General features: G+C 52.0%; 6 protein-coding genes across 6 annotated transcripts; 3 read left to right on the plus strand and 3 right to left on the minus strand.

Annotated features, from left to right (window-relative positions):
• N7457_009656 (RTA1 domain-containing protein) lies at positions 1–960 on the plus strand (the record flags this gene model as incomplete). Its single annotated transcript, XM_057180699.1, has 3 exons — positions 1–154; positions 210–452; positions 512–960. The coding sequence occupies 3 exons, from the start codon at positions 1–3 to the stop codon at positions 958–960; spliced, it is 846 nt and encodes a 281-aa protein (XP_057029085.1).
• A 188-nt stretch (positions 961–1,148) lies between these two features.
• Positions 1,149–4,535, minus strand: N7457_009657 (ankyrin repeat protein; the record flags this gene model as incomplete). Its single annotated transcript, XM_057180700.1, has 1 exon — positions 1,149–4,535. The coding sequence occupies one exon, from the start codon at positions 4,533–4,535 to the stop codon at positions 1,149–1,151; it is 3,387 nt and encodes a 1,128-aa protein (XP_057029086.1).
• A 1,043-nt stretch (positions 4,536–5,578) lies between these two features.
• Positions 5,579–8,298, minus strand: N7457_009658 (uncharacterized protein; the record flags this gene model as incomplete). The annotated part of the gene is made up of 2 exons (XM_057180701.1): positions 5,579–7,687; positions 7,753–8,298. 2 exons carry the CDS (start codon positions 8,296–8,298, stop codon positions 5,579–5,581), a joined length of 2,655 nt encoding a protein of 884 aa, XP_057029087.1.
• Positions 8,299–9,429: 1,131 nt separating this feature from the next.
• N7457_009659 (aminotransferase-like domain-containing protein) lies at positions 9,430–10,942 on the plus strand (the record flags this gene model as incomplete). The annotated part of the gene is made up of 3 exons (XM_057180702.1): positions 9,430–9,915; positions 9,993–10,411; positions 10,495–10,942. 3 exons carry the CDS (start codon positions 9,430–9,432, stop codon positions 10,940–10,942), a joined length of 1,353 nt encoding a protein of 450 aa, XP_057029088.1.
• Positions 10,943–12,477: 1,535 nt separating this feature from the next.
• Positions 12,478–15,477, plus strand: N7457_009660 (Exo-1-3-beta-D-glucanase; the record flags this gene model as incomplete). Its single annotated transcript, XM_057180703.1, has 2 exons — positions 12,478–12,733; positions 12,794–15,477. 2 exons carry the CDS (start codon positions 12,478–12,480, stop codon positions 15,475–15,477), a joined length of 2,940 nt encoding a protein of 979 aa, XP_057029089.1.
• A 918-nt stretch (positions 15,478–16,395) lies between these two features.
• Positions 16,396–17,851, minus strand: N7457_009661 (cation diffusion facilitator family transporter; the record flags this gene model as incomplete). Its single annotated transcript, XM_057180704.1, has 2 exons — positions 16,396–16,637; positions 16,708–17,851. 2 exons carry the CDS (start codon positions 17,849–17,851, stop codon positions 16,396–16,398), a joined length of 1,386 nt encoding a protein of 461 aa, XP_057029090.1.
• Between the last annotated feature and the right edge of the window lie 677 nt (positions 17,852–18,528).

The following is an 18,528-nucleotide window of genomic DNA, read 5'->3' on the forward strand; positions in this document are numbered from 1 at the left end:
ATGTCCGAAGACCGTAATATTTACGGGTACAATCCCTCTCTACCTGCAGCGATTATCTTTATCGTTCTCTTCAGTGTCTCGAGCGCCCACCATACCTACCAACTCACTAAGTCACGATGCTGGTATTTCATTCCTTTTGTGATCGGAGGAATCTGTATGTCAATTGCCCCTGTTTCAGCGCAAACGAATACAAGGCTAAAATCATGAAGTCCAGGTTATAGGATACATCTGCCGAGCGGCATCGTATAACAACTTCACCGGTATACCCCTTTACGCTATGCAGACGTGTTTCATTCTGCTCGCGCCGCCATTATACGCCGCGTCAATCTACATGGTCCTGGGGCGGACGGTGACGTATCTGCACGCCGAGAGCCTCAGCATAGTACCAGTGAAGTGGGTGACCAAGATATTCGTGGCCGGAGACGTGATCTCGTTTCTTACGCAGTGCAGTGGTGAGCAGAGTCGCAGCATCACAATGATAAAATGAAGGTTTCATTCTAACATCTAATAGGCGGTGGACTCATGTCCGCAGGAAGCGATATGCACGACCTGGGCTCATACGTGACAATCGCCGGTCTAGTCATCCAGCTGGTCTTCTTCGGCTTCTTTGTCATTGTCACCACGATCTTCCACTTCCGTATCGAGCGCCACCCGACTCCTCGATCGCAAACTGATCGTGACAATACTCGCGGCGATGGCTGGAAGCAGCGCAATTGGTTGACTATCATGATTGGACTGTATGTAGTCAGTTTTCTGATCTTGGTACGGTCGGTTTTCCGCTTGGTGGAGTACGAACAAGGCTACAGCGGGTATATCATGACCCATGAGGTGTTCATGTATATCTTTGATGCATTATTGATGTGGCTTGCGATGCTTGTGATGAACTTGTATCATCCCGCTGAGATCTTGGGAGATGGAAAGGGCGGAGACGAAGAGTATACGGAAACAATGCAGCTATAGACATCGATCGCCTGCGTCTTTAGAGCTGCTGTTTCTTGTTGTCACGGTGTTTAATTCGTTTGCTTTTAGCGCTATATAGAGATGGGTATATCCAGCTTTCGTTTAATAATCAAAACAGCAAAACGATCAAGAAACACAACCACCCAGAAGATAAAATAGCCAATCAATCATGAGCCATAAATCATATATCATCGTGATCTGTAGTCCTGACTAGACCGCAAATCGTAACTCTTGCGCCCCATACCATCGCCCAACTGACTGGCATATAAACCTGGTCGCCTCGACGCACCTGTGCCCCGTGTAGAAACAGGCAGCAGATTGCCTCCATATTCACCATCCATACTCCTTCGGATGCGCGACAAGCTTATAATCTTCTCCATCTCTAATGCTCGGAGTCCTCCCTCGTCACGTTCACTCTTCGCAAGGGCCTTCCTCCGGTTGGACAGCCAGCGCCGGCTGCCCACACGGAAGAAACCACCTATGTCGTCAACCGTGAGAGCAACCCAGACGAGTGGGATAGAGATCGCAAAGCCGATACCAAAGGTAAACTTCGCCACGTAACCGAGACTTAAATTCTCGAATTGTTTCAGGTTGATTGTGAAGATGGAGGCGATAAACGACAGCGGTAAAAAGACAATGGTGACGATGGTGAAGACCATAATTGTCTTGCTCTGGCGGGTTGTGCCAGCAGCTTGATCACGGGCAAAGCGGGCCTCGAAAGCATTGGCGTGTTTCTGCTTGAGATCGAGCAAATCCGTAATGGAGTGGTAGATCCGCTCAGCCTGTTTATCCATGCGGTCGATGTCCTTGAGGTGCATGTCGATCATGCGCTGCTGGTCCTTGAACCGCTTCTTGACCTCGAACTGGGAGCGGTGTTGGCCCTGGTAGGTCTCGCAGACAACGTCTTGGAAGTCAAGCAGTACGTTTGTCTGGTGCTCTAGGACTGTCCGGATCATGTTCAGCTCATCTCGAATATCCTTTGTCTCGGCGAGCAGGTTCGTTTCCTGACCGATGTCCAGAAGCCTGTCAACAAATAATGGCTGTCCATCCTCGTCGCAGTAGTCGCAGGGCTGGCCGTCGCTATCCGCCTTGCCGATTTTAGGAGGAGAGCTGAAGGAACCGTTCAACTTGCGGTGGCTTTTCAGCCATTCCGAGGCTTGTCCAGAGGCATGGTTGAACTGGTTAAAAAGCACAGTTTCTTTGTCCGTTGCTATACCAATGGATGACTCGAACATATCTAAGAATTGGTACTCCTCGTCGCCCAGACGGTGTCGATCGAAGACTCCCGAGCATCGATTGGTGATTATCATTGCTAAATCATAAACAGATCTAACCGGGTCTCGGGTTTTGGAGTTGATGTCCTCAATAATTCCATCCAGCACGTTCAGTGGGTCGTTCTTGGGCTGATCCCATCTTTGTGGGAAGGCAGTTACAATCAGATTCGTGCCTAGAACCCACATCCACAATTGGTCGACCATGAATATCTTGGGGTCTGACTCCATCCCAGGACTTTTCGTCTGGTATCGGTATACCACTTGATCCTGATCACGGCTCTGGGTATCAATATTCGGGTAGAAGAACTGATCCAATGTTCGACGGACATGGAGGGAGGTCGCTGAGGAGGTTAGATGCGCATCGATGAGCATTTCATCTCTCGTGCGCACCAATTTCATGCCCTTGGATACAAAGTCCAGCGTTTCCGCTCGTGAGATTGCATCCTGCATCTTTTGTCTCCGCTCTGTGGTCTCAAAGTGCAGATATGGCATGAACACACAGACATTACATGCAGAAACCAGGGGATGGGGATCTTTACACATATTCGATGATGGGAGAGGTGATGGCCTCGCCTGTCTTTCGCCCGGTCCCCCCTGGGTCTTCCCTTTCGTCTCCGGCTTGGGTGTACCTGGTGTGTTGCCCGACTTTCCACGCTTTTGGTTATGTCTGCCCTTTTTTCCATGAGAGCCGTCTGCGCCTTCATCGTGGAAGTAGGAGCCCGTGCGGTCAATCTTGCTTCCTGGGCTTTTTTGCTTCCGGGTAGCGTTATCCATAGGCTTTGTGGTGCCAGAATCAGATGCAGCCTCCTCTGAGGTATCCTCTTCATATCGCTTCAACATTGTGCGTGGTGTATTCTGACACAATGGCCGCATAAAGTGCGAGTGAGTCCTTTGCCCCCGATGTTGATAGTTGAAAGATTTTTCCAGACCCTTGAATCCATCAACATCATGAGCCCCTTCCTCAATGAAAGACTTGGTAAGGAGGGCTTCCACCCACGCCATATTGTTCGCCGGCAAATGGATCCAGCGGAAATCAGCCCCACGACTATCAGCCGGCATAGTGGTAACAGCTTGCTTTCTAGGATTCTCCCGATCTCTTCCATAAAGCAGATTAAACACCGACATGCGCTTAACCCGGTTCTCATTATGAAAGTTGCCAAAATCAACAACAGTAGCATCAAATGCCCTACAAGCCTCTTTCACATCCTCCGAGAGACTCCCAACATTGTTAAACGGCGCAAGCAACAGCACAACATCCTTCCGCTTGAACTGCGCCGCGCGCAGAAACGGCGTACTCCCAAAATTATCCCTCACCCGTCGCTTCAGATCAGGCCTCTCAAGGAGACACTGCACAACCTCACGATGACCCCCCTGAGCAGCAAGATGCAGCGGCGTAACACCATTCAAAAGCTGCGCATTGATCTGCGCTCCCTCACCCAGCAAAATCCGCACAATACTCTCACAACCCTTATCACAGGCATTATGAAGCGGCGTCCACCCACCATCACTGGCAGCATTGACATCAGCATTATGCGAAAGCAGCAACTGCACAATATCCTCGCGGTCATGAGCCGCGGCAATATGCAGCGCCGTCTTGCCACGCAATTCCACGGCATCGATCTCCGCCCGCGGGCCCATCGCTCCTGCCCCCTCCGCCTCACCCTCTCCTTCCCGCGTAAGCAACATCTCCGCCATCCGCCAATTCCCCGTCGCACACGCCCAGTGCAACGGCGTGCGGCCCAGCTCATCTTGTCCCCCGACACCATCGATAAGACACTCCGTCCCCAGCAACTTCATCACAACCTCATCTCCCCACCCCCAGCGCCGGTCTTTATCAGCGGCGAGATTGTGCAGCGCATTCCGACGGCGCAGGTCGCGCTTATTCACGTCCGCGCCGCGCATGATCAGCATATGCAGGATATCCGTGTGGTTCTTCCACGCGGCGGTCATGACCGCCGTGCGGCCCTCTTTGTCTGCGGAGTCCGGGCTGGCGCCGTGGTCGAGCAGGACGCGCACTATTTCGTAGTGATCGCGCTCGACGGCGCGAAGGAGAGGCGAGGCGCGGTTGGAGGGGACGTCTGTCTTGGCGCCCTGGGAGAGGAGGTATTCCGTTGCGGTGAGGCAGGCGCGTTCGGCGCTGCGCATCAATGCGATGCGGAGGAAATTGTCGGTGAGTTGGTTGTATTCTTGGGCGAGGGCTATGACGTTTCTGAGGGATTCGATGTCGTTGCTTTCGGCGGCGCGGAGGAGCCGTGGCTCTAGTCGCTCGTGGCTATCGCTGGTTATGCTGGAGGGTGCCATGGTGGGAGAGGTGCGAGGAGGATTTTTTGGGGTTGGTTAGAGGGTATAGTGTGGGGGAAGGTATTATCACTCCATTTTTTTCAGCGCTTTTGGGTGCGTTAATGGGGATTTTCGTCTCTTTTTTTTTTTGGTTCTCGTTAGCCTAGTAAATTCCAGGACTGGGTGATGGTAGGTTGGGAAAATTAGGACAAAGCTGTACTTGAATCAAGCTCAATTGACAGCAGATGGCCCTTTGCCTGGTCTGGAAGAGATCTGCGGGCGAGAAGACTCTTTTCATTTAGCCCCTAAATCCTATGGGGATTTAGTAACCGACGGTGTTGAACGAAAAGAGGCTGTGTGGCTGATCTTCTCGTATTGCGTCTTTGTGGTTTCCCCTCGACATCATGGTTGCACGCTTTCATAGCTTGTGTTTCTTTAATTCTGAGAAACAAAGAAGCCTTTGTGACGTAAAAAATATACCTCGACGCCAAGGTCAAATGTCCGGGGTGTGTCAAAATTAAGAACGTGGTAACTCAAGCCGAACCCATGGATCTGGGACTAACTCCAACGGTTACAATGAAAACCCAATGCAATGAACAAGGAAAACATATGTTCTGAAGAAAAAACTTCATTGTACAGATGTTGGAATCTACATTTCTATTGGGCGGCCTCCAGCATCACAAACTGCGGAACACAAGGGGAATCCGAGGCGAAGGGTGAACAAAAGCAGAAAGAGAGGGAAAAAAAAAAAAGAAAATGTCACAATGAAAAGAAAGGTCCATCCTCCGGAGATGCTGATGCTGATATGCTGATAATTATGATGTGGTTCTCCATGCATGCTGCCCCCAGTGAATTAAAAAGTTCTTACTTTTTGGGTTCCGCCTCCCTGTGCATCACGCCGATCCAGTCCGGTAGTTCATGTCACAAAATGCGCCTATCAACAGAAAAAGGAAACAGTCAACAGATATAGAAGTCAGAGTCGCCAGACGGTTTATATTGTGGGTAGTCCAGCGCACAGTCTTTTGGAATCTGATGATATAGAAAGAAAACAAGGCAAAGGCGGTTTAATGCTTTTTCTTGTCCTTCTTCGGGACCTCCTTGAGGATATCATCGAAACTCATGTTCGGGTTAAATCGGCTCATGGGACGAGTTGGAGGTTCGATGGGGGCGATGCCAGCAGGGAGAGGCAAGGCCTCCAAGCCAGGGTAGAATGAGTGACGATGCTCAGCACGTTGGGCCGCAGCCGGTGAGCGGGCTCGTGGGATGGGGGCAGGAGGTGGATTCAGGCCACCGGGAACCATCAAAGGGTTGTGTTGGTGCTCCGAGGAAGATCCGGTAGATGAGTGATGACCCGGGTATGGTGATGAGATCGAGGACTCCTCATCGTCGTATGTGGCATCCTCCATCATGGGAGGGTCAATGAGAGAGCCCGCCTCGGCCCACTGCTCGGCGGTTTGCCAGCAGTGACTACGGCGGTATACACCTTCGACTCCGTTGATGACGACGTCAGATGGTAGGCTGACGACACCAGCTCCACCGGCAACTCCAAACCAACTGCGGGCGGTCTTCGTGTCGTTGTGGATCCAGGGAGCACCACCACGTGGGGCGATGCAGAGGAAGTACTCCACGCCATCGTTAAAGTGGACATCAGGGACGTCCACCACGAGCATGGGAAGGGCTTGGATAACTGAATATAGGAAAACCCACTGGCCGCATCGGAGGTCCAGAATGTCATTAAGAGTCTTGCCGTGGGCAGAACGGCGCTCGAACTGCATGAAACTCTCGATGAAGGGAGTGGGGCGCATAGCCTCACGGGTATAAGATCCCATCAAAACGGCATTGATGTCCGAGCTCTTGAGCTTCTTTGTGCTTTGCTTGGCCTCTTTCTTGGCATCGAGCGGTTTGCGATGCAAGGGCTGTAGCGAGGGCATTTGGGGAATGTCGAATGGAATGGGGGGAAGCACAGGCGGAGTACTACGGTCGTACTCAGAGAGAACCTGGCGCAAGGCACGAACCGTCATCTGCTTCGGGTCGGAGGGATCTGCCGAGTCATTGCCCGCGCCCGAGACATCAATTGTGCGAGTTGTCAGGGAGGTGCGGTCGACCATCAAGTCGTAGAGATCGGTGAAGTCATGGTACAGGTCCAAGAGGAGCAGACGGTTGAGTCCACTCTCCTCGAATTCGTTCTTCTTGGACCGTGCCTTGGGCGGCCACGAACCATACTTCTGTCGGTAGTACTGGATAGTGAAGCGACGGAATTCATGGAATCCCGTCTTCCAGGACTTGAAGCGCACCACTTTACTTTCCTCGGATGTGGTCGAGTTGGCAACACCGGAGAAAACAGAGGGGAAGTCGAAATCTTCGAGCTTGCCATAGAGACCGCGCAGACGAGTGTCAAGATCAATGAACGCACGTTCCATGCGCTTTTGCGTGATGGGATGAATGAAGGTATATTTAGGGCTGCGTAGTTGCTTGAGCTCGTCCAGTTTTCCAACACCATGGACGAAGCCCTCGACATATAGCGGATAGTAGCGCAGTCGTTCGCCCAGAACGATGGCCTCGATGGTCTTCTCCCGGCTTTTGCGAACATCTGCCAGGCGCAATTCTTCACAGTAGTTACTGAAGCTGGATGTGGCAGTCTCACCAAAATTGGACGCATCCAAGTTAGAGAACTCAAAACGGGCCAAAAGGACTGCCACGTCCATGAAAATGGAGAAGAGAGTGGCTGACTTGGGCGAGGCAATCAACGACTGGCCTAGCAGAAATGCGAACAAATTACGGAACAGAAGGAGAGTCTCTGTGTCCTCCTGGGTGAGCCGTGCTTGAGGGTTGGACACATCACAGTTCAGGGGAATCGGGAGGTAGAGATGGAGCTCCTGCATTTCATCTGGCGTATCTTCGAAAGCCATTCGTTGGCTGCCCGAGCTTTCGTTATCCAAATCATTCTCGGGCGAACGGTCCAGCGGTGTCATGGGTGGGGAGATCGGGTTGAGAGATAACGCTCGTGTTGACTGCTCGAGCCCGTTCTTACCGTCATTGCCCCGAGCGAGGTAGGTCAGTGAGGGGGATTCGGCAAATATAGTGGAATCGACTTTGAAAGATGGAGAGCGGCCGGTATTCTGAGGGAACAAGTATACGTAGGTGTCACCTTGCTCATTCCACAACTCTTGAATCTAAAACTCGACATTCGAATGTCAGTTGCGGGATTTTCCTCACGGACCGAGGTTTTCGTGCGTACCTGTTCTCCTCTCGACAATGGAGAAAGATCATAAACCACCTTCTGGTCCAATCCAGCGATCCAAGCGGCGGGGAGCATAGGTGTTGGCCGCTTATCCATTGAGTTCGCCCGCGACCGACCAGGCATCCAACTTCTGCGCTTGGACGGGGTGCTGGGGCGGGAGTCTGGGTTGGATCCCGGGATAGCCAACCCTGCCGAGCTGGAGGGTCTGCTCATGTCTCGACCTCTACTCTGCGGCCGACCCAGAGGAGAACTCGGAGCGCTGCTTGCCAACTCTTGATTCACCGCCAGCAGTGAAGGTGGCGGAGGCAGGCTCTCCAAATCGAGATTATCGGGCATGGTTCGGGGTTCGGAAGAGAACACCGCATTAGGGGTCGAGACATGGCGAGTAGGTCTCGAGTTGCTCCTGCGCCGCTTGTCGCTGTTGCTGTCGGATGATTTCAACACCGGCGACGATCCAGGCGAGGAATGGGAGTCCCGATCCTTAGATCCCAGGGAGAACAGAGACGAGATGCGCTTCGCCGACTTAACGGGAGCCGACAGCATCTTGGGTGGTTATAGATATGTGGAAGGAGGAGAGTTGAAGGAGGCCCGGAGGTAGAGAAGGTCAAGCCCGCATAGAGCGAGGAATGAAGTGTGTAACTGGCAAGTGACGGGAGGGGGGGGGGGGTTAGGGGTTAGGGAATGGATCGGCAGGAGGGATTGGAAGAATGGCGACCCGACAAAAACGCGGAATGGATGATATGTGTTCACCAAAGCCAATAAGTATCAAGAAAAGGAAAGAAAAAAAAAAAAAAAAAAGAGAGTGAGGATTAGGGGAATCAGGAGAAGTTACTTAGGATTTTTTTTTTTTCAAAAGACAATATCGCCCTATTTTAATTTACCTGCGATACATGAACGTTCCTACAATACCAAAAAGACCACCATTCGATCCGGTTCCTTATTGCCAATAATAGACCGTGGTGCAGGGCTTGGAGGTGGACCCAATAAAATCCCTAGCTACTTACACATCAGTCGGAGAATTCGACGTCAAACAGATCACAATTACTTGGTGGAAGTGGTATGTGGGAAATATCCGGCTGTTACAGGGGCCTAATATAGATTGCAGATGAAAGATATATATAGATATGACGACCAGATGGAGATGACACCATGCCACACGGTGCGTGCCATACGCAGAGCTCTAAATGAGCCACATCTTCAATATAGATTGTCTGTCAATCGATCTGCATGGAGAGATGACATCCGCCAATGGCATCTCCTCGAGAACCCACGATCAGAAAGCCGCTGGGATCCGGGATACCCTGGCACCAAGTCGGGGGCTGTACTCCGTATACAAGTGCATACTAGTCTAGTATTGCCAAGACACCTTTTTATGACATGCCTCATCGATATATATCCAGAGTGCAGCGACAAGGGCAAGATGCTTCGAACTATCGCACTCAGCCTCAATAATGACTTGAGATCTCCTAATGCATACCATATTCCAAAAACATCCAATCCTGGTTCCGGTGTCCGTTTCCCCTGGAACCAGTCGGCTCCCGATCTCGGATGCCATCGGTGCTGAGTACGTTGCCACATCGCAAGCTAAGCTCTTAAGCACCAAACTATTGATTTCAACCTCTTCCCTGAGCACGATCACGACGATCCACCATAGTCAACCTCGTATCATTCGCCATGACTTCTGTGTCCCCCGAACAGCCAATTGATCTTCAAATCGGTTGGCCCAACCCAGCCCTCCTCCCCGCTCCCGATCTCCGCCACTCCGCCACGGCTGTGTTCTCCAACCCCTCAATCGCAAACCCGGCTCTAGCGTATGGCCCCGATGAGGGATATGAGCCACTTCGCACTCATATTGCCGCCTGGCTGACCGATTTCTACCAACCCCGTGACCCGGTCTCAACCCAGCGCATTTGCATCACCGGCGGGGCCAGTCAGAACCTAGCATGCATTCTGCAAACCTTCACAGACCCTGTCTACACACGAAATGTGTGGATGGTGGTACCGACGTACCACCTAGCTGCGCGCATCATAGAGGACGCCGGATTCGCCGGGCGCCTACGCGGGGTGCCCGAAGATGACGAAGGGGTCGACATCGCGGCGCTGGAGAGCGGATTGCGCGCTGCGGAAGGGACCGCCCAGATCGCTGGGAATACAGAGCCGGTAGGACAGTCCTGGGCCCATGACCGAGCTGGCATACGAGGTCCCCGTGCCATGCCACCGTGCCATTGTGAATTGAGTCCTGGACTGACACTGCCCCTCTTTCCCTGCAGAAAATGAAACCGCCCAAGCCCTGGCGCAAAATCTACAAGCATGTCATCTATGCCGTGCCGACTTTTGCGAACCCCTCTGGGAAGATTATGTCACTGCGCAGGCGGGAGGCGCTGGTTCGTCTGGCCCGCCAATATGACGCCCTCATCGTCACGGATGATGTGTATGATTTCCTTCAATGGTCGCCTGAGCCCGAGGGAAAGAACTTTGCCGGTGACCGCGCATGCATGCCGCGCATCGTCGACGTGGATCGTTACCTGGATGGCGGACCCAAGGACGAATGGGGACACGCAATCAGCAATGGCAGTTTTAGCAAGCTGATCGGGCCCGGGGCCCGCACCGGCTGGGCCGAGGCGTCCGACAAGGTTGCTTATGGATTATCACAAACGTATGGGGTATACTGTTGGAGTCGTCTTCCTGGATGATCCCTGTTGAATAATGAACTTCAGACTAACTGGGTTTCCCTTGCAGAGGCTCCTCGCGATCGGGCGGTGCTCCTTCTCAGCTATGCGCCGCTATCATCGACCAGATGTTTCCCACGCGCATTATACAGACTCACATCCATGATGTGCTCCAACCCAAATACGCCGAGCGCTACCATACGCTGCTATCGGCGATCCAGGAGCATCTCGTCCCGCTGGGGGTCACTTTGCCAGCACCCGCTGCCGCCGCCGGAGGCTACTTCATGTGGATCGGTCTCCCCGCACCACTAATTGCAGCCGAGGTCGCTCAACGGGCGGAAAGCGAGGAAAAATTGCACGTCTCTCCCGGCAACGTCTTCCAGGTTCCAGGAGATTCACAGCTGGCGGGTGCATTTGCGGATCATCTACGACTTTGCTTTGCATGGGAAGATCCACGCCTTTTGATCGAAGGCGTCCGTAGACTAGCGCGTGTCTTGGCCCGTATGTCCCATACCTAGGTATTCATGCGCTAGACTTTAGTCCCACGCCATCAGCCCGTCACCATCAGTCCAGTTGGGACGAAACGAACCGCGCGGTTCCCATTGGTGTAAAAAAACGCGTTCGATAGACAATATATAGCCGTGTCAGCTCATACAAAGTCGTAGAGTTGGATCTACGCGTGTACATTATGAGGCTCTGCATTAGGCGGCAAGTTGGCCCCCCGTTTATTTGTTTATTTTTGGAACGTCAATTTAGATTAAACACCCTAGGAGCACTGCCACTCGAATATGTTTTGTGAATCGAATTTGAACGTGGGAAATACTCGAGACTCGAAAATCCAACACCCAATCTCGGGGGGACCGTCAAACCCCCGATGGTCTCAGGGGCGCTTGGCTGTGACTCCCTGGGTGTTTCAGGTCTGGGCACCTCATAACCCAGTGCTCAGGTCTCCGAGGAATTCCAGATGTGTCAGTTCCCTCTGACGACTTCGCTCTTGTTCGTCATTAGGAATTCCCAGGCCGGAATGTTTATCCACAACGCCCCTGACGACGGGGGTGCCGCGGGGGATCAGGGACCTGGAAAAGTCCCAGCCCTGAGAACAAAGGGCGCGTAATTGGAGTCGCATCTGGCCAATTGTGTGCAGTTTACCTAGGGATTCTGCCCCCGAAGAAAGAGATGCAAATCGGCAACACATTGAGTGAAGAGCATCGGATTGTCCTGCTCTACAGGCTCCACCCGGATCAAGGCATGGTGATACGCGAGGCTTTGCAATGCTATCTCCCCTTTGCGCATAGCTGCCATGCAAAAACTGCCAAATAGACCCCTACCGTCCATGCGACAACAATCTCAGATGGATGGAATGGATAGCCCACCCTGGATATGAATCTCCACAGGTTATATAGCGCGTAGAACCCCCGTCGAGAACAGGTCACTGTATGCCATCGAGTTCTGGCTCGATTTTACATCTTTGGGAATAACATCTATCTCCCTTTCTTCGCCCGACTCCTCAATCAGGTATTCGGCAAACCTGCAACACTCGGGTCATTGATCATCAGCGTTTCAACTTCCGACTGTTGCGTTTCAAGCTTCACTATCCCCAGGCCCGCACGGGTCTCCGATTGGTGGACGGCGGTGCTCTTCAGGGCGCCGAGGTGGTTGATTGGCTGCACAGGGGGGACATTGTCAGACGGGTCACAACCTGAGGCGATTAGAGGTACGGTGATACTATATTCATATCCTTGTTTGCTGCCTTGTTTCTTTTCTTTCTATTTCTCTATTTCTCTATTTCTCTCTTTTCCCATTTCTTTCATTCATCCCTTACTCCTGTTTTCAATTCATTACTTCAATTCTTTGCGGTACTTCATCCTTTGGAAGGCGCCTTCGGTGCAACGGCGAGACTCGCTCTTTAAACCTCTTGTTTTCTCTCCTTCGCTGCTGGTCAAGCGTCGGATTCAATCTATTCTGCAGTGCTGGTTGCTGAACTATCTTCCCCAGGTATCTTTTGTGAGACATTTCATACCTCGCTGCTGGTTCAGCCTTATCCATAGTCAATATGGCCGTTTTGCACCCTTCGATCGCGATCTTCGTCGCGCATATCATTCTTTTGCTTGGCCTGCCCGCTACTTTGGTCGCGGCTGTGCCCCTGAACGTCCCCGTGACCCCTATCAACAATGTGCTGGCCACGACTGAAAAGAGATCTCCTGCGTCGAGCTACTGGGTAGGCAACGTCGAGCGCCAGGGAATCGTTCCATTCGGCAAAAGCCCCGACTACAAGATTTTCCGCAATGTGAAGGAGTTCGGTGCCAAGGGTGAGTGATTAATCCAAACTGTTCTTTCTCGGAGCATATTGCTGAGTATCATGTCTCCAGGTGACGGATCTACCGATGACACTGCTGCTATCAACAAGGCGATCTCCTCTGGTGGTCGCTGTGGCAAGGGGTGTGACTCCTCTACTACCACTCCCGCCATCGTCTATTTCCCGCCCGGTACTTATGTTGTATCCAAGCCTATTCAGCAGTATTACTACACGCAGATCGTCGGTGATGCTGTCGAGCTGCCCGTCATCAAGGCCTCGCCCAAGTTCGCTGGTATGGCAGTGATTGACTCCGATCCTTACGAGGATAATGGCGATAACTGGTTCACCAACCAGAACAACTTCTTCCGTGCCATTCGCAACTTGGTCATTGATCTCACCGGCATGCCTCAAGGCTCTGGTGCTGGTATCCACTGGCAGGTTGGCCAGGCTACTAGCTTGCAGAACATCCGCTTTGAGATGGTCAAGGGCGGTGGTGAAGCCAACAGGCAACAGGGCGTCTTCATGGACAACGGCTCCGGTGGTTTCATGTCTGACTTGACCTTCAACGGCGGTAACTACGGCATGTTCCTCGGTAACCAGCAGTTCACCACCCGTAACTTGGTATTCAATGACTGCCAGACTGCTATCTTCATGAACTGGAACTGGGCTTGGACTTTCAAGTCCGTTAAGATCAACAATTGCGAGGTTGGCTTGAATATGTCTAATGCGCCCTCCAACCAGACTGTTGGTTCCGTGTTGATGCTGGACAGCAAGCTCACCAACACCCCTATTGGTATCGTCACTGCTTGGACTCAGAAGAGCATCCCCATTGGTGGTGGTGATCTCGTTTTGGACAACGTCGATTTCTCCGGCTCCAAGGTCGCTGTCGCAGGTGTTGACGGAAACACCATCCTCGCTGGTGGATCCATTGTTCACAACTGGGTTCAGGGCAACACCTACACTCCCTCTAAGACTATCCACAAGCGGGCTAGCGAGTCCGAGCCCGAGATATTTACTGTTGTTGAAACTGTCACGGAGACTATGCTTGCCTGCCCTGCCTCCCACGGCCTTCCCAGTGCTAGTGGCATGGGCAGCGAAGTTCCTGCACCTGCACGGACTGCCACCTCTGGTTCTGCTTCTCCCCCATCGCCCGCCCCGGGACCTGGTGAAAGCCATGTTGTCGCATCTCCGGTCCCCGTGAATAGCGCCGACACGTATCGCTCTGCTATCCCCTCTCTTGGCCAAATTCCCGCATTGGACAACGTCCTTTCCATGATTGGAGGTTCTGCTCAGGATTCTGAAGTGGCAGCACCTACCCCTGCGCCTGGCCCCTCTACAGACGCTCCTCTTATCTCTGCTGTGCCCATTGGGTCTTTGCACTCGGGCGCTGTTTCTGTTCACCAGCCAGCCATCCCTGCCACCTTCAGCGCTGCGCCTCCCCAAAGTACTATCGGCGGGTTTGGAATGGGCCACGGCTCACACCCCGGTGGTGGCAGCAGCAGCCCCAGCACTTGCGGTCCTCACCACGCGGTTACCTCTGCTCGCACCCAGAGTGCCATCAAAACTTCTTCCAAGCCTGCTAGCCTCCTCAAGGATGGTGCTATCTTCGAGCGTTCCAAGCCTTTGTACACGGATGTTCAAGCCTCCTCGTTCATTAGCGTCAAGTCTGCTGGTGCCAAGGGTGATGGAATTGCTGATGACACGGCAGCCATCCAAAAGGTATTTGACAGCTACAAGGACGGCCAGGTTATCTACTTCGATCACGGTGCCTATGTCATCACCTCCACCATCAAGGTTCCCAAGAATATCAAGATCACCGGTGAAATTTGGCCCATGCTCATGGCCCACGGCAAGCAGTTTGCCGACCAGGAGAATCCCGTTCCCCTCTTCCAGGTTGGTCAGAAGGGCGAGACTGGTTCCGTCGAGATGAGTGACCTCATCATCACTACCAAGGGTCCCGCCCCTGGTGCCATTCTCATGGAGTGGAATCTCGCTGGTTCTTCCCAGGGCTCCACTGGTATGTGGGATGTTCACTTCCGTATCGGTGGCGCAGCTGGCACCGAGCTCCAGAGCGACACCTGCCCCAAGACCCCCAAGCAGGATACAACCCCCAAGAAGGAGTGCATGGCTGCCTTCATGCTGCTGTACATTACCAAGACGGGCAGCGTTTACCTCGAGAACACATGGTTCTGGACTGCTGACCACGAGCTTGATCTGAAGGATCACAACCAGATCAATGTCTACACCGGCCGCGGTGTGCTCATTGAGTCTCAGAATCCTGTCTGGCTGTGGGGTACTTCCTCGGAGCACCACCAGCTCTACAACTACCAGGTTTCCAGCGCTAAGAATGTCTTCATGGGTCTTATCCAGACCGAGACTCCCTACTATCAATCCAACCCCACTGCGCTGGTTCCTTACACCCCACAAGACTCGTGGAACGATCCCACTTTCGCCAACTGCAAGACCAATTCCTGCCGCAAGGCTTGGGGTCTGCGTGTCCTCGGCTCTTCAGACGTCTACGTCTACGGCGCCGGTCTTTACAGCTTCTTCGAGAACTATGCCCAGTCCTGCCTCAACTCCGAGGATTGCCAGGAGAATATGGTCGAGGTCGACTGCTCGGATGTCAAGCTGTACGGTCTCAGCACCAAGGCTTCCGTGAACATGGTTACTTCTTCTCATGGCAAGCCTTTGGTTCACGAGAGGCCGAACAAGAGCAACTTCTGCTCGACTATCGCTCTCTTTGAGCAATCGATTTAGTTCACTTCCGTTCTCTGGTTTAGATTTTGATATCACACTTGTTCCTATTGCCCCCTTTGAAACGTGCCATTTCACTTCTTATGTAGTTTCCTCACCTTTATGGGAAACGATACCCTTTTGTCCCCCCCCCCCTTCCTCACCTTCCGCTCGTTTTGTATTCTCCTGTCAACCTTGCTCCTAGAGCTCGTTTTTTATGCACTGGGGGTTTTGGGAGGTTCTTTGCTTAATGCCACAATCTGGTATCTGCTTTCTTCATGAGACGATCCATAGATTTTTTCATTTTCTGTGACTGATGCAATGATTTAATGTCGCGGACTCTAATTGACGATCTTTCGACTCGTGTATACCCAGTTTCCCAGCAGCGTAGCCTATTCTATACTTGAGTTTCAGGCCTTGGGTGTACCTGGATAGTTCGATTTAATTTCTGTCTACCTTTTTGTGTTTAGCTTCGTGCGTCAATGATAGTTTGCTCAGAGGATGACCGAAAGCTCGTAACCTCTTACAGAACGAGGCCATTCAGCTACGTTTGGGGATCGGACTTTAAGACGTCATTTTATAGCAGAGGGATTTATGTTCATTCTGGTAGTTATAAGCCGTGGTCCATTATCCACGTTCAATAGCGATTGTATGGTAATTATTTTAACAGGGAGAATATGAAACCGACATCGTAAGTCGCATAGAGCTCTATTCTCCGTAGCGGAAAAGACGGGACATCCGAGCTCTCAACTTCATATCAGCAAAGACAGGTAGGAGTGGAATTGAGGATTTCTTCGCTCTTCCTTGCAATTAGTACATCATTTGGGAGTACATAACTCCCTTCCAAATAAGAGAAACGTTGGAAATGGTTTTAGCAATGGGTGAACGTCGTGTTTTTGTTCACTCAAGATGAGAAACCAAAAGTGGTATGCCAAGCAAAGCCTACAGCTCCTTCTTCAGGCAGTGCTCAGGCTTGTGGGTAGTCTCGTAATCTACATGCACATAAGCACGTTCAACGTCGGGAAGCGACTCGAGCTTAATCTGGAGCTCTTCGGCGACATCGTGAGTAGCTCGCAGAGATGCCTCGGGGTCCATGACAACGTCCACCTCGACTAACAGGCGAGGGCCAGAGGTGTAGGCACGAACGGTATCGATGGCGGTGATCAAAGGAGAGTGGGTCATGGCTGGAGAAGAAGTCAGTATATGCACCTATTAGAAGATCAGGAGGAGCGAAAAGGGAATTAATCAACGTACAGATATATGTGATGAGCTGCTGCATATTCGTGTCGGCAGTCACACCGATAAGCAATTGGAACTCGCCATACGCGGAGTGTAGCCACAGCACACAGACCAGCACAGACAGAATAATAGCACCCATGGGATCGATCCACCAGCGCAGCTTACTACCGCCGACGGAAGTCAAGATACCGAATCCGTTGATGAAAAGATCGTTGCGGTGGTCTTCCCAGAGAATGCGAATCTGAGAGACCTGGTTGCGCAAGGCCCAGCAGTACAGGAAAAGGGCGAACTTGGTGGCAAAGGCAACGGCAACGGCGATAACGGAAGGGAGATGGAAAGACTGGGTCTCGTTATCAGAGCCTGTTACTAGCTCGCGAATGGAGAAGGCAATGATGATAAAAGAGACAGCAGTCATAAGGAAACAGAAGCAGATATTGCCCGCAGTCTCAATGCGGGCTTTTCCAGCGGGGAACTTGCGCGGGTCAACCCGGTTGACAGCCTTGTTGCAGAGCAGAAGCGTCAGGTTGGACATGGGATCGAAGACGGCATCGGCCATCGTGGTGAACAAAGATAGCGATCCAGATGATACGGCACCGTACACCTGAATGATTGAGAGAACGATGTTTGCAGCAAAACTGCCGTATACAGCGATTCGGTACTTGAGACGGTTGTCAACGCTCAACTCGCGGGCGGCGCGTCGGTGCTCCTCAACAGGCTTCAGCATACGCTCGATGTTTTCATTTTGAGACTCGTAGAATCCTTGCAGCTTTCTGGTAATGAAAGCCTGTTGTCCAAGACGGGTGGAATCTTGCACTATGTTTGTCACTTTCCGGCCTTTCTTGGCATTGGTGGAGTCCCGCTTCCGAGATGTATTGGCTTTCATCTGTCGGATCTCATCCTCGGTCTTCAGCTTCGAGGCGAGCTGGAAAGGATCATTTTCACGGGTGTAGCGTGGAGGAGGCTGGCCCTCTTCATCGCTAGAGCTGCCATTGCGGTGTGATTGCATGATGGAGAGCTCGTGGTCAAGGGCGGTAGTGGTCCCCTCGTTAATAGAAAGTGGAGTCACTCGGTCGGATCGGTGTGACGGCGAGCTGCTGTGTTGCAAGCTCTGAAACACATGGGGATGGTTGGAAAGACTGTTCCGCAGATGTTCCTCCATGACGGGCAATGAGATGAATGGGATGAATGAGCTGAAAGAATCCCCTTGGATGCAAGGAGGAAGAAAGGAAAATATCCCGAGTGTGGCAGTGCTTATCTTATCGCGCTAATCAGATCAAAAGGGGCCCCGCCTATCTTGGCACTCCAGCGGGCCTAAACGCACCTGGTTCCTACATCGTACCTACATCTACGGGGTACTCCGTGCCTACATCGCATATATGCATGTGCTATGATCTACATATATATGTGAATGTAGTATGCTACTGATCTTGGCTGAATGGAATGTACGCATAGCAATGCTATTGTTCACTCTTCGGGTCTCCAGAACCCCGGCCCAGGCCAGATTTCTACCACATATTCCGCAGAACACAACGCAACTAATCAGCAATGAAGAGGTCTTTCTAGACGAAATCCTATGCCTTTCTATGCACTCGGTCATAATATACTCTAGGCATTGAATACAGTAGAGTACATATATGCAATGAAAAGCTGAGCTGCCGTTCCCGATGAGAGATGGGGGCTGAACCCATGATGACTTCTTAGGAATTTATATCGGAAGCAAAGTCCTAGATTCTCGAATCAGACGAGCTTTCAAGCACGCATAGACGATTTTTATTTCCACGCCAACATGAACGAACGGAACGATCACTTCAGTTGAGCTCGCGTCCTCAACCTTTC

This window comes from Penicillium paradoxum (assembly GCF_028828445.1).
Source record: "Penicillium paradoxum strain IBT 22861 chromosome Unknown utg000007l_segment0_segment0, whole genome shotgun sequence".
NCBI lineage: Eukaryota > Fungi > Ascomycota > Eurotiomycetes > Eurotiales > Aspergillaceae > Penicillium > Penicillium paradoxum.